Source organism: Halichoerus grypus, chromosome 9, assembly GCF_964656455.1.
Source record: "Halichoerus grypus chromosome 9, mHalGry1.hap1.1, whole genome shotgun sequence".
Lineage (NCBI taxonomy): Eukaryota > Metazoa > Chordata > Mammalia > Carnivora > Phocidae > Halichoerus > Halichoerus grypus.
The window spans coordinates 112,042,640-112,057,503 of record NC_135720.1 but is presented as its reverse complement, the minus strand read 5'-3'; the positions used below and the strand labels follow the sequence as shown (position 1 = coordinate 112,057,503).

The 14,864-nt window shown below is 44.9% G+C and overlaps 1 protein-coding gene across 3 annotated transcripts in view; it reads left to right on the top strand.

The window, feature by feature from the left end:
• The window catches only part of KCTD20 (potassium channel tetramerization domain containing 20), a 35,862-nt gene extending 25,220 nt beyond the window's left edge, over positions 1 to 10,642 (top strand). For 2 of the 3 annotated variants that reach the window (XM_036097161.2, XM_036097191.2), the window contains 5 exons: positions 2,085 to 2,187; positions 2,549 to 2,669; positions 3,975 to 4,172; positions 5,594 to 5,704; positions 7,003 to 10,642. In XM_036097161.2, coding sequence (XP_035953054.1) covers positions 2,085 to 2,187; positions 2,549 to 2,669; positions 3,975 to 4,172; positions 5,594 to 5,704; positions 7,003 to 7,295 — 826 coding nt within the window. In that variant the 3' untranslated portion in view covers positions 7,296 to 10,642. The remainder of the gene's footprint in view (positions 1 to 2,084; positions 2,188 to 2,548; positions 2,670 to 3,974; positions 4,173 to 5,593; positions 5,705 to 7,002) is intronic. The other variant, XM_036097181.2, reaches the window with a different exon arrangement.
• Positions 10,643 to 14,864: the final 4,222 nt, after the last annotated feature.

The following is a 14,864-nucleotide window of genomic DNA, read 5'->3' as shown; positions in this document are numbered from 1 at the left end:
AAAGTGTTTTTGGAGCCTGGACTGGGAGTTAGGAGGTTCTCCTTCTGGCCAACCATAGACCTTAACATGAGGAAGAGCAGATTGGGATAAGAGTAAAAATAATAATAACGATAATAATAATGTATGTGTATATACACACAGACATTTGGCTTTTGAGGATTTTCATCTACTTGGAAGTAGATCTTGAAGATCTAACCTCACTCAGGACTTCGAACTAATTTGAACTGATTTAGAAGTCAGAACAGACCACACTCATTTGTTGAATTTTAGGCTAAATGGAATCCAGCTATTCAAATATATTTATATTTGAACATACACATGCAGATTCGTGATGAACCATTTTTAACCAGAAAGAAATCTGTATATTTCTCAAACATCTGAATTAAGACTAAACTAGAACATTAAAACATTTTCCAGACTGGCCCTACATTTTATCAGACTTGACTTCCTGTCCTCAGTCTTGGTGTTGCTACCACTGACCCCCCCCCCCACACACACACCCCAAAACAGTGTTCCCTCGGCGCTGGCTGGCTCTTTGAGGTAGATTGCCTCAGACAGTGATCACGAGAAGGGCAAGCATTTTCTGGGTGATAGATTAATTCTTGGGTGACCCTCTTTCTTTGAATCTAGGAATGAGTTGTCCCATGGCAAGAGCGTCTGATTCTTTATCTAGGTGGTTTATCAGCTAAGGTTATCAGTTCTGAGAGTTACTTAGGTTTGCACTGTCCTGAGGTTACATACAGTGTTGGTAAGCCTAGGCAGTGAGCTAAAAAATGTGGGCCACTAGTCACAAGTGGGACAAGCTGAGAGATTGCAAATGGATTAATGTTAATCCATACCACTACCAGATAAATAACTCTGAGCTTAGGTCTTGCTGATGATAGTTAAGGGGTGGGGGTGGGGGGAGTGGCATTACATGGCATGTTCACTATTTTGATTCATAACTGTCTTGGCTAGACTTTAACCACAACGTTCCAGAAAAATGTCAGCATTCTTTGAAGACACTTTTATCAGGATGGATTTCTTATATATGGTGTTAGTGGTTTGGAAAGTATGTGATTTGGAATCTTTTTCAGACCTTTGAAAAGCAGCCAATTTAGGGTGGAGGATAACAGTTTTAACATTGAACAGCAGGGCTTCCCAGCAGGTTAAGAAAGGAAATGACAGTGAGGCGCCATTGGGAACTTAAATTAGGCTGGCTGAAGATCCTGACTACCTGCCCTGTCCCTCACACTGGTTTCCCATTCCACAGCTCAGACATGCAACAGGAGTGGGGGAAGTCAAGGGGCCAGTTTTACTGGAGGGGATCTGAGAGGGAGGAAGGAAGGATGGGAGAAGATGAGTAAGGAAAAGCAAGATCTCCCTGTGCCCTCCTGACCTCTGCGTTCATGCACAGAGCAGGCTTGCCTCTCTAAACTATGTCAAACCACTGATAAGCCTAATACCTCCCATCCCTGTCTACTTGACCCGAAGTTCCTATCATTAGAGTTACTCCGTGGATTGAAGAAGGGCATTTTCTCCAGAGCTCCAGCATTAAAATGTACCAGGAAAGGGAGAACAGTAACATCTGCACCCACCAGTATAGATGCATCTATCACATTAGATGTTGAAAAGCAAAACTCAGAACTACTGAGGACTGACAAGCTAGATAAGTAAGGAGGAGGGAAAGGACCAGGAAGGGTCAGGAGCAGGAGATGCATGGTCTTCCTGAGCTGCCGGCATATCCCTGGGCAGTGGGGAGGGCGTGAGAGGCAACCCTCACACATGCCAGAGGTTTTCCAAGGGCCAACTCTGCAGATGCTGCTTTACTTCATTTGCTGTCACAGCAGCTTACCACCCGTGATCCTTGAGGACTTGCTGCTTCATTTCTCCTTGCTCTCAAATGCTGCAAGCAATCGCTACCACCTTTTCTGTCTGGAAGGAGCTGCTGCTTAGGGGTTGGGTCCCACTGCTGTGTTTTCAGTTTATACTATGAGAACATGGAATGGAGTCTTCCAGAATGAGGTGAAGAGGGGAGTAGTCCTCACGCGTGAAGAATCTGGCTGGACTGGAGAAGATTAACATTGTTGCCTGATGTCTTTCAGAATGTTTGGACCAGGAAGAGAGTACAACTTCACTCGGCCCAACGAGAAGGGAGAGTATGAGATCGCTGAAGGAATCAGTGCGACTGTATTTCGAACGGTGCTGGTGTGTAGGAGCCCTTCTTGTTGCATCCTCTTCCCCAGGGGCAGGCATAGGCAGAAGCCTGGAGAGTTCCAGCAGATTGTTACTGACTTTAGGGTCTCTGGTTCCCAGTTCCCTTTCCCTCTACTTTCTATTCCTGTAACTTTGAAGTACCTCTTGTTTGTGTGAGCTCAGTCAGCTATCAAGGTGTGACTAAGCATGCCCGGAGAGCCAGGAGCCACTTTGCCAGCTGACAAGTCAGCCAACTTGGTGATAGTTCTAGTAAGCTACCATTTGAACAGAACCAGGAATGGATAGGGGGTTGAAGAGGCCACTTTTTATCTTGGTTCTTTGCCTACATTTCTTCTTTTTAATCCATTTACAGGATTATTACAAAACTGGTATCATCAATTGTCCTGATGGCATCTCTATTCCAGACCTTAGAGATACATGCGATTATCTCTGCATTAACTTTGACTTCAACACTATCCGATGTCAAGATCTGAGTAAGTTACAGATACCTAATACCTGCATTTGAGCAGCTGAACTTTGAGTTTGCTTGGAATCGACTGATATTTTTTATCACTAAACAAGAGTTTCAAGTGTGGGCTGAAAATCATCTGCAGAGGCAGAGACGTGATACTAACGTGATACTAACGTGATACTAACCCCTCTCCTGCTTCACAGCACTGTGAGGAAGTGGAGTAAACCAAAGAGAATGCGTGGTGGGTTCTGAATCTAGCTTGTCCAGTGAGGCACTGAGGTAATTGCTTACCCTCTTGGGACCTTGGTGTCTCAACTAATAAATAAGGATACTGATTCTTGGACATTAGTGAGCCTTCCCTCATAGAGTCAAACAGCATAAATTGGCTGGGTGGTTCATAGAATCATTTTTACCGTTATTATTAACTTTGTGTTTACTAAGTGCTTTCTAGATATGAACTTGCTTAATTCTTGCAACAGTGAGCCCTGTAAGTCAGGTGATAACCCCATTTAACAAATGGGAAGACTGAGAAATTGACTTGTTCAAAGCTGTAAAAAGCTGGGATTAGAGCTGATTGACTACAAACACCATTCTCTTATTATCACCTAGGCTTCCTGAAATTATTTAAAAAATTATTCTTTGAGGTTCACGATACATTTCCCTGCATATTCCATGAAGTTCTCTAGACTTGTGGTTTCTCTACTGGGTCTAGCGCACACTTAGAGCAAGTCCCTTGGTGTCCTCAAACTTCAGATGATCCCTTGTCTGTGGTACCATAACTCCACGAAATTGGGGTTCAGAGCATCTTCAGAAGAGGTACTACAAATGATGGTTCTTTCTCTTGTAGAATTAATGTACGTGGTTTGACGTTGTATAGCTAACAAAACCTCAGTTGGTCAAAATGCTCAGGGATTATTAAACATGAGGGGGGCACCTAGGTGGCTCAGTTGGTTAAGCATCTGACTTGGTTTCTGCTCAGGTCATGATCTCGGGGTCATGGGATCGAGCCCCACATCGGCTCCACGCTGGGCATGGAACCTGCCTGGGATTCTCTCTCTGTCTTCCTCTGTCCCTCCACCCCTCCCTCCCTCTCGATAATAAAATAAATAATAAATAAACATGAGGAAGTTAAGGAGTGGTAAAACGTGCAACATATCTAACAAAATCAGCTTAATTAGCGCCTCGGAGCAAGAAACCATTTTCTGCCTTTATGGGCCACCTCTCTGGAACTTCTCCGTGATAACCGCCATCACCTCATAGTCTTTTTCACTCCAGTAATATCTGCATTCGGCCAGAGAGGATGTTCACCTACAGCTTCTCTCCCCAGGTGCTTTACTGCATGAACTGTCTAACGATGGTGCTCACAAGCAGTTTGACCACTACCTCGAAGAGTTGATCTTGCCCATCATGGTGGGCTGTGCCAAGAAAGGGGAGCGAGAGTGCCACATCGTTGTGCTGACGGATGAGGATTCTGTGGACTGGGATGAAGACCACCCCCCTCCCATGGGGGAGGAATATTCCCAAAGTAGGAGCCCCCCGCATGGTGTAGATGCTTTCCGCACCAGACGTGCTGCGCAGAGTAGCAGTTAGATCCTGGAAGCAACGTGAATGTCACTGTTGAGCTGGCAAGGAGCACACTCACCTGGATGATCAGGGCACGTGATGCAGGGCTGAGGTCTCTGCTGAGTGTGTAACATTGTCACACCTCCCGCTGCTGCCCCTGGTGTCGGATACTGTGGTGAGACGGAGGCCAGATTGAGGCCATTTAATGGTGGTGTCACTCTTCTCTCCGCTGGTTCCATTTTTAATGAATGTACCAATTCAGAAGGTACAAAAGGATGGATATACATTGAAGAGTCTTGATCCCATCCCTGCCTCATCCACCCGGTTTTCCTCCTCAGCTTCTTTTATATCCTTCAGATGTATTCAGTGCACATACATAAGCAATTACATCCATGGTTTTTCCTTTTTTTCAAATGCTTCCATAGTCTACAGACTGTTCAACACCGTGTCTTACATAAAAAGCTTCCACAATCTTTTTAATGGCTGTCCAGTGTTCCACTGCATGACTGTGCCAGAGCGGAATTAACTAGCTCTGTTGTTGGACATTTAAACTATGAATTATGAATGATACTGCAATAAATCGCCTTTTAAACGGAGTCTTTTTCACACATGTGTATCTCTATAGAATAATATTCCTAGAAATGGAATTTCTGTGCCAAAGCTTTGTTCCTTTATAATTTTGATAAATGTTGCCGAATTCTCCTCCATATTACACTCACAAAACAGTATGTGGCAGGTTTATTTTCCACACCCTCACCAAAACAGTGTTTTAGTGAACTTTTATCTTTGTCACACTGATAGGTAAAAAATAGCATCGCATTTATGTTTTAATTTGCATTTCTCATTTCATGATCAACACTCACCATCTTTTTAAATTTTAAGAGCCTTTTAATTTCCTTTTCTGTAGCTTTATTTGTGCCTTTTGCCCATTACAGAATTGGATTGTCTTTTACTTAGTGATTTGTGAAGGCTATTTGTGACCACTCTTTATATATTAAGGAAATTAGCCCTTTGTAATGTGAGTTGCAGGTATTTTTCCCAGTTGACTTTCGTTATTTTGGTTTTTTTAGCTTTGGTAACAGTGGTTTTAGCTAAGCAGAGACATTGTATTTTTAAGTAGTCAAATGTGTCAGTTTTTATATTATGGCTTCTGGGTTTTATGTTGTACCCAAAAGGTCTTCCCCACCCTGAACTATAAAAATTTTTCATGTGGTTTCTTTCTTATGTTTGATCTATTACTTAACATTTAATCTGTGATCCAACTGGATTTTTTTTTTGGCATCAGGGTCAGGTATACCTTTCATTAGTCTGATTCTGTTAGCTCGTCTCCCTCCTCTTTTAGAAGTCTTTACTCCATGACTAACTCAGTTTTTCTTTTTCCAGTTCTTTATAGCTCCAAGCTCTATAGATTCTTCAAATATATTGAGAATCGTGATGTCGCTAAAACAGTGTTAAAGGAGCGAGGCCTGAAAAATATTCGCATTGGAATTGAAGGTAATAAATATCCCCATTAGTATTCAGCTTGCATGGCTCATGGAGTGGGTTGTATCTATGGGCACAGCTTGTGTCCTTAAAACCCAGCTTCCAGAGGACGTAGAGAATAGGCACGCATGAACACTACATTCCTACCCATGTGAAGGATTCCTGGTTTTGCTTTTGTTTATCCTTATATTTCCTTTTCATTTTATTTCCATTCGTAAATGCTTAAAGCAGCTGCAGGAATAAGTTCCGGTGTACTACTTCGGGATAAAGAGCAGTGAGGGCTAAGGACACGGGCGGGGGGGTGGGGGGTTGTGGAGCAGGGCCCGTGGGCTCACCAAGTGGGAGAGTCATTCCATCAACAGTCTTGGAGACTCAAAATTTGAATTAATTCCACTGCATACCTTTGAGGAATGTCTGTGTGTATTGATAGAATGGTTTGAAGTGATCTTGAGCAAATGGCTCCCAACCTGTGGTCTCCATAGAAAGGTCTTAGACACTGATTCTTCGAGAATGCTGAAGCCATCCTGGTCTCCCCTCCATGAGTCTTTGACTCTTGAGTTTTGCTGTTCTTGCTATCTCAGTCTTTCCTGCAGAACCCATCAATCTTCATTGTGTCTCATTTAGGTTGGAATTTCAGGTGGGAAGAGATTTTTGAGGTCTATTAAACCTCTTTCCACTGTGTCCCTCCTTTGTCACTGGAAACCCCAGGAACAGGGTGACAAGGATTACTCCATTTCCCAGCATCCCATCAGACTGTGTCCTACCATTAGAACATTCTTCCATATATCTAGTAGATGACTTCCTCTCTCTTCGGTCTTCCTTCTAGTTCTAGCCTCTGAAGCTACTCTGAGTAAGATTTCTCCCATTTCCATGTGATAGCCTTTCAGATATTTCAGGCAACTTCCCTGTTTTTTTCTTTAGGCTACACATTACACGCTTTCTAACCACTTCTCCTACAGTATGAGATAAGCACTAGAATTAGAGACTGGAGTTCACCATGGCCTAGCAGGATTTCTGTTCTGTGGCATTGTTGCCAGTAAGTACAGGCTTCTGGAATTACTAAGAGGCTGTTCTCGCCCTGCCATTAGAAGAGAGAGAATTTTTGTTACTTCCCTTCCAGGGACAAGACCTACTAACCTGGATAGGTAGGAAGTGAGCACGTAGGTGGGTGGGAGTGGCAGGGCATGGTCAGAGGTCATTTCCCCAGCCTTTGAATTTGGGAGGAAATTAATGTGGTTAGAGAAGAGAAAGTGTGGAATCTAGAGTGGGCAATTTCCTGGAGTCATGAGAATGGCCTTTTTCTGTTTCAGGTTACCCTACCTGTAAAGAAAAAATTAAGAGAAGACCCGGTGGCCGGTCTGAAGTAATCTATAACTATGTGCAGCGCCCCTTTATCCAGATGTCCTGGGAAAAGGAAGAAGGGAAGAGTCGCCATGTGGATTTCCAGTGTGTCCGAAGCAAATCCCTCACTAATCTGGTAGCTGCTGGAGAAGATGTCTTAGAGGACCAGGAGATAGTAATGCACCACCCACCCCAGGTGGATGAACTCGACCGGCTGAACGCCCCACTTTCTCAGATGGCGTCTAACGACTTTCAGGATTAGGGCCAGCTGTGGACCCATGTCTCTTCAGAGCCCTTCTCTGTCTGCGATGCCCACAGCCAGTTCTCCCCTTGGTTTGTCTCCCCCTGAGTATCAGGAGACCTGCTTCTCCATCCTTTCCCTTTCTCTCACAATTAGCGTGTGTCCTTTTCATTACTGAAAAGTCTGTGCCTCCAGCAGGGGATGAAAAAGCACTCACTGGCAAATAAGCTACCAGCTTTGCAGCAGCCCTGGTAACTTGAAAAATTTGGATCTGGTGCCGTTTACAGAGTCTTTGCATAACTGCAAAAAGTAGGAAAGGAAGTCGACTCCCATTGGCTCATATTCATCAAAGCAGTCCTCTCATCCTTTATACTTTGTCCTTGGCTTTTTTGTTTGTTTTATACCAGGCAAATTATGTAGCAGCAAAGGGACCAAACCTTAAAAAAAGATAATCTCTAGCTTCCACAAGCAGGCGCTAATGGGATTCTCATTAGGGGTCAGTGAAGATGCCATTCCTGGTGGCCTCTGTGCCCAGACCTGCATCTGGGAAGAACTAGGCTCTCATCAAAACGTCCAAAAGGAGATTTCTTAAGAGTTTAAATTCAGTTTTTTCATTAATGCAATGAATAGTTCAAAACCCCACAGATTCGACTGAAGTCCAATAATAATGTAACAACGTTTATGAAACCTTTTTAGGTTCAAGGTTTTTGAGTCTAAAGAAATCATTTGGAATGAAATTCACAACTCAGGTAGAAGAACCTGTCCAGATCAGGCCACTTTGATTATCCTGGCTTGGAATCTGGTGTGAAGCCATAGGTCGTCACCCTAGGCAGCACATTGCTGTGAGTGTGGCTGGGAAACCTTAGATGATATGGCTGAGAAAGGCTTTTAAGAGACAGAAATTTCTCACAAGTGCTCTGTTTCTCCATAGAAAGACTTCTAAGAGCTCCAGGGAAGGGGGCATTTGGGGTAAAGTGGGGTGGGGGAAACGTCACCTGCCCAGGCTTTGTCCCAGTGCAGGATTTTTCTTTGTATATTCTTTTCATACTATGGAATTTTTTTGGATATCAGGATATTTGTTTTTGAAGTAGCCTATCACACTGGGTTGGAAAACCATACTGCTGTCATCCCCAAAGGATAGATGAGTTGAAGGGGTATTAGGCCTAGTAATTTTGTTTGATCTTGTCGGCTCTGTATTAATAATGCATGGTGTGCGACAACCCAGATCACTCCTCCCAGTACTGAGCCATTTTCCCTTGTGTCCTCATGGCTATTAATAGCAGAACTAAATTTAGAGTCTAGAGCCAGATGTTAAGTGTCTGGGGATAATCTCCCATTTTATGATAAAGGTTGGCCTTCTCATCACCTACCCAGAGCCTTTACTCATCACAGATTTCAAAGAGGTACATAATTTCCTTCAAGTTCTTTAAGGTAACATGACTAGTTTTCTTAAATTCCATTCCCGTAAGATACCATAGAGCAAGTTAGGTGACTCCATTTTGACTGCCCTAGTTGTAGTCCTCCAAAGGTAAAGTCAGATGGGTGTCGAAAGCTGTTCTTTCCAGGCTCGAAGAACAAGAATGTTCTTAAGAAGTGTGTTCTCTGTGCTTGTGACCGGCATCACAGTGGAAATCAATACTCCGTTCATTACTCAGAAAATAGTAGTAGTAAGGGGTTAAACTGAGCCATCTCCCACTTAGAGAATTCTTCTGACTACCACTGGCATCCAACTTGTAAGGCTGATGGTAAGGGTTAAAGTTTAGGGTGAGGTTTTTTTTGTAGCCAGAGGGTACTTTTATGTCTGTGAAACTCCTTGACTCCTATTTGAGGTCAGGTTTGGCTTTCACCGTGCCAGTATTTCATTCATACCCACTGATAGTTGACCAGCCCAGATAATCGTTTAATGGTGCTTCCTTTCTGCTTCTCAGTTGACTTCCTCCCATGCCATCACAAAGGAAATCTGAATGAACTGTGTTCTCTAGTAAGGATAACGTCTGTTCTCCATCTTCTGTATGAACATTTAAGTGTGAACATGCTGCAGCTAACCCTCTAAAACCAGTTAGTCCTTGCTTAGGTGAAAAGCCAAGTATGAAAGTATGGCATGTGCTTAGCACTCTGTTCTATGTAAATGATTAATTTCCTCGGGCTTTCAAGAAGTACGTCTCCCTTCCCCCCCTCCCCAATTGGGTTAATGTGCTTTTGGCCCCAACCCATGGGCTGAGTGAGCTGGAAACCCGTACAGGTTAATCTGCCAGTGTCACTAGATGGTGGAGACAAAGGGAAAAGTGGGGCCCACAGGTCCCTTCTGGTGAAGAGGGAGCTTTCTTCTGCACCCACCACCCTCCCAGCCTGGAGCTCAGCATCACTGCAGTTTCGGAGCTCCCCTTTCCTGGGCCCAAGACATTCCATGATGGCAGAACTGCTGAGTCCCCACAGGGACGGGCTGAGTTGCAGTCATTCCCTTCAGAGTCTGTTACTGGCCAGCTGGGCAAGAGAGATTTCTAATAAAGGTGGAACTCAGGTTTGGTGGGGGTTTTTTTTCTTCTAAGTGCCTAAATAAGCAAGCTAGGCTGTTTATACAGAGCCATCTTCAGAGGAAGATGTTTTGCTCTGACGGTCTTACTCAGAGATAGCTCCGCAAGCCAAGAGGAACCTGAATTTGAGATTTAGAATCAGAGTTTGTGAATGCATCATTATCATGTATCGCTGACTGGGAAACATTTGGCATTGAGCTGGAGAGTGGGCAGAGTGTTAACATGTGTCTGGTGAGATGATCATGGTTTCTCCAAAGTGGAGGAAAAGTATTGAAAAGGATGGCAGCATTTAAATGGTAAGGAAGCTAGAAAGTACATTTACTGCGTAATATGTAATAGCCAATATTATTTTAAGCTAAATTCCAAGAAACCAGTATGTCATCTAATGTATACAGGTCTATGAAAATACTATGGAATAAGCCCAGGAAGGATGGAAATATTTGCAGAAAACAATCAGCACAGGCTTTAACTCAAATTGTCAAAGTGTGATATGGAGTCTTTTTTTAATCGAGTGTCAATAGAAAGTTAAGAATCAAGGGGTTTTAGTGATTTATCCAATGCCACCTCTTGCCATTATTTTGAAATTGTTAAAATGCACATACGAGTTCAGAAAGCAAACCTGATGCCTTCCCTGGGGAAGATGGAGCCACAGTCGTGCTCTGGGTGGGATCACCTCTGCAGGAGAACATTACATTTTCTCTTAAAGGCAAAATGCTTGTAGATTTTGCCTCTTTACTTTGTATTTACTTTTAAAGTTGCACTTGTTCACCTACCAGTGTTTACGAAATCCTTTATTTGGGATGCTTTTTCTATAATAAAATATTACCATTTGTGTCCATGTTGTTTCTTTTTAGCAGAAAATAAAACTGGAAGTCAAGATGTTAAAAGGGACCCAAAGCAGCAGCACATTGATTGCCCAGAACAGAGTCTCTTCCTTTCCTGTGGGGCCACAGGGTCACTTTGAGCCTGGGTGTGCACTTCCCACCCTACTATCTATAACTCACAGCTTCCAGAACCCTAATAGTCTGCCTTCTTGAGTTCCTGGCTAATTTACATTCAAGACCTCCTGAATCCTCAAATCCAACCAAGTAGGACCCCACAAAGCCAAATATAAGTTTGGAAGATAAGAGGACTCAGCGACTTTTATGTTCTGGTTTAAAACAAGTGAGGAGCCATGGCAGGAATGAAAGGCAGGTCCCCTGGAAACACTGCTGTAAAGCTTCTGGCTCCTCCTCTGATCTCTCTGATTTGGCCCAACTCTAGTCAGGTGCCTCCTGAGTGAGTTCCCTCAGCTCACTTAGCCCGGGAGCTCATTGGTGATCCAACTTCAAGGGGCGCTAAAGCCAGCACCTTCGCAGCAGGCCTGCCTCTATCAGCACGGAGGTTACGGACACGCTCTGAAGAGATGGCCTGCTGAGTATACTCTGTGCCAAGCACTGCATGACCACAGGGACACAATGACCAGGACACAGTTCCGCTCCAAGGGGTTTTTATACTTATGGGGAAAAGAGATCTATGAACAGTCCAGGTCACTCAGGGAACCCCCAAAAGGATGGAGTAGCCAGTTTTTACCATGAGGAGAGTTCACAAGAGGATTCTAGAAGTGATCCATGAACCAAGTTGTAAAGAATGAATACTAGTTGTTTTGGATCCATGAATATGCAGGGAGGAGGTATTCCAGGCCAACTCAACTATATGAGCAAAGATGCAAATGTAAAATGATCAGGGAAGGTGGGGTGATGCAGAGATGAAGCCAGAGTAAGGAAGGACCCTTCTACCTCAAAGTTGTCTCATTTTTAGAAACCATTGGGAACCCAAGAGAGTTTTATGGAGGAGAATGACGTGATCAGACTTGAGGCTTGCATTTCTTCGGCAGCAGGGAAGGCAGCGGACTTGAAAGGGGAAGGACCAGGGACAAAAGAGGTCAGCTAGGGGGTCACTGCAGTAGATGCTTCAAGAAACGAAGGCACTGGTAGGATGGATGGATGGCCATGCCCCAGAATTGTGCATGTTTACCCATGAAGTTTCTGGCTGGACAGCTGAGTAGACAGAGTCAAAGAGGCAACAGGAAGCAAGAGGCTCTGTTTGGATGGTGTTTGAGCCCAAACGAGGCCTTCCAGACGGCGGTATCTATTGTTCCGGGGATGGAGCTGGGAAGTTGGTCACTTTGAGGACCTCACCACAAAAAATGGTAGCTGAAGCCACTGTGTTGGGGAGATCACCAAGATCACATGAGTAAAAAGAGGGCAAAGGCATTGCTCAGATGATCACCAGCATTTAAGTGGTGGCAAGGGAACCAAGAAGGAAGTCAGATGAGAATAGAGTTTTTAACAGTATGCGTGCAGCAGGTTGATCAAGTAAGATGAGGGCTGAAAGGGGGCGCCTGGGTGGCTCAGTTGTTAAGCGTCTGCCTCCGGCTCAGGTCATGATCCCAGGGTCTTGGGATCGAGCCCCACGGCAGCGGGGAGCCTGCTTCTCCCTCTGCCTCTGCCCCTCTTCCTCCCCCGGCTCTCTCTTCTCTCTCAAATAAATAAAATCTTTAAAAACAAAAACGATGAAGGCTGAAGTATAGGTAGTATGCATTTCCCTGGAATGACCTGTGAAAGCCAACACTGACTTAAAAACCACCACCACGATGCTCTTTCAGGCACTTTCAGAGAGCATCTTGCCCAAATCACACTGAAGTAGCCATTATATACAGAGCACAGTACTGGGCACTCTGGGATGCACTGGCTATGGCAGTCAGGACACCCGTGACCAGAGGAATGACTATAAAAATGAATACTAATATGTTTTATACCTGGGATAATGAATACATGTTTCGCACAAGGGACAGAAATTGGATGAAGTGAAGTGGGAGAGGGAAATGAAGTAACAAACGCGACCGCAGTGTTCTCCCAAACGAACAACTCCCACGCCTCAGCCGCAGCACAAGACCAAACCTACCAGGCTCCAAAATCCAGGGCTGTATCACCTCTGCAAGTCACTGCAACTAAGAAACCTCTCCCGGAAGCTTCCCTCAGCTTCCCTAACACCTCTAGATCAGCTTAACAGTACTGCTACACCGTTAACTTCGCAGCTAGTGCTGTTTGCTGTTGAGCCACTTGACGGGAATTCTCCACCTGCTCTGCAGATCAGGACCACGGCAGGCTCCCCAGTGCATCCCAGAGTGCCCAGTACTGTGCTCTGTATATGATGGCTACTTCAGTGTGATCTGGGCAAGATGCTGAAAGTGTGCCTGAGAAAGCATTGTGGCGGTGGTTTTTAAGTCAGTGTTGGCTTTCACAGATCATTCCAGGGAAATGTATACTACCTAGCAAAGGAAAATACCATTCACTGAATCCTCTGAGCTCAAGAAAAACTACCATTTGGGGTTACAAACTCCTAGGAGAGAGTGAAACCCAAATACACCTTCCAAGGAACCAATTCAGAGAAAAAGCATTAGCAGTTGAGGCAGAGGATTCCTATTATGCATATAGATGAGTTTTAAAATTGCAACCTGCTATTCAAAGCCTGAATATTAATCCCAAAGGAACTCATCCATAGCTTACTTTTGAAAAAGTAATTCTAAAAAGAAACAGGTACTAGGCACCTGGCTGGCTCAGTCAGTAGAGCGTGTGACACTTGATCTCAGGGTCGTGAGCTCAAGCCCCATGTTGGGTGTGGAGCCTACTTTGAAAAAAATTAAAAAAAAAACACACAAGTACTGAAGAAAATCCTGATGCACCCCTGAATCAAGAGGAGACTGGATGACATCAGTATTCAGTTTCACTTCAGTAGGCAGTACGGTTCCAGCCCTATTTCCTAACTCCCTCTAAGAGAGCAGGAAGCAGAACTATCTGAAGAGGACCAACACCAAACCAATGGTTCTCAACATGTTTCTTGAAACCCTTAAGTTCTGCAAAGACAACACACATTCTGGCTGCATTCAGCTTCCTCCCGCCTCACTTCTGACCCTGGATGGTCTTTGCTCTTCTTGCTTCTTTTTGAGGCTCCTTTCCCTAACCCAGAGAGGGTGCTAATGAGGGGACCCCACAGGACTCCTGCTCTGGTGGACCCGGAGGGCTCAGCAGAAGTCCCATTCCAGGAGCCTGTGAAGTTCCTGGTCAACCCCAGGCTGGGTAAACAGCTGTACAAATGTCCACCAACTGACAGCAATTGTCAGCAGGTGTCCCCTTAGCCTTGCTGCAGGGGAGATCCCACTGCCCCGCAACCCTGAGCCAGGTGGGAAGAACACATGCAAGTGGCCAACAGAAGATGGTCTCTTTATACCAACCAACCCAGAAGGCTCGTTCTCAAGGAAAAAAGCAGGCCCTAGTCTCTCCGAGACAGAAAAGCACATTGCCTAAATATGGTGATGAAGTGTTCCAGTGGTCTGCAATCGGGTTAAAAGAAGCCACCAGCAATCTGGCCCCTTTCAGTTAGGAGCCACATTTGATTAATTTTTTTAAAACATTTTATTTGAGAGAGAGAGCACGAGCGTGGGGGGGGAGGGGGGAGAGAAGCAGACTCCCCGCTGAGTAGGAAGCCCAAGCGGGCTCGATCCCAGGACCCCAAGATCATGACCTGAGCCAAAGGCAGACACTTAACTGACTGAGCCACCCAGGCGCCCCCACATTTGCTTTAAAACACATCAGATTCACGGGGCGCCTGGGTGGCTCAGTCGTTAAGCATCTGCCTTCGGCTCAGGTCAGGATCCCAGGGTCCTGGGATCGAGTCCCACATCAGGCTCCTTGCTCAGCGGGGAGCCTGCTTCTCCCTCTGCCGCTCCCTGCCACTCTGCCAACTTGTGATTCCTCTCTCTCTGTGTGTCAAATAAATAAATAAAATCTTTAAAAAAAAAAAAACAGGGCGCCTGGGTCGCTCAGTTGGTTAAGCGACTGCCTTCGGCTCAGGTCATGATCCTGGAGTCCCGGAATCGAGTCCCACATCGGGCTCCCTGCTCAGCAGGGAGTCTGCTTCTCCCTCTGACCCTCCTCCCTCTCGTGCTCTCTCTCATTCTCTCTCTCGCAAATAAATTTAAAAAACAAAACAAAAAAAACACATCAGATTCACA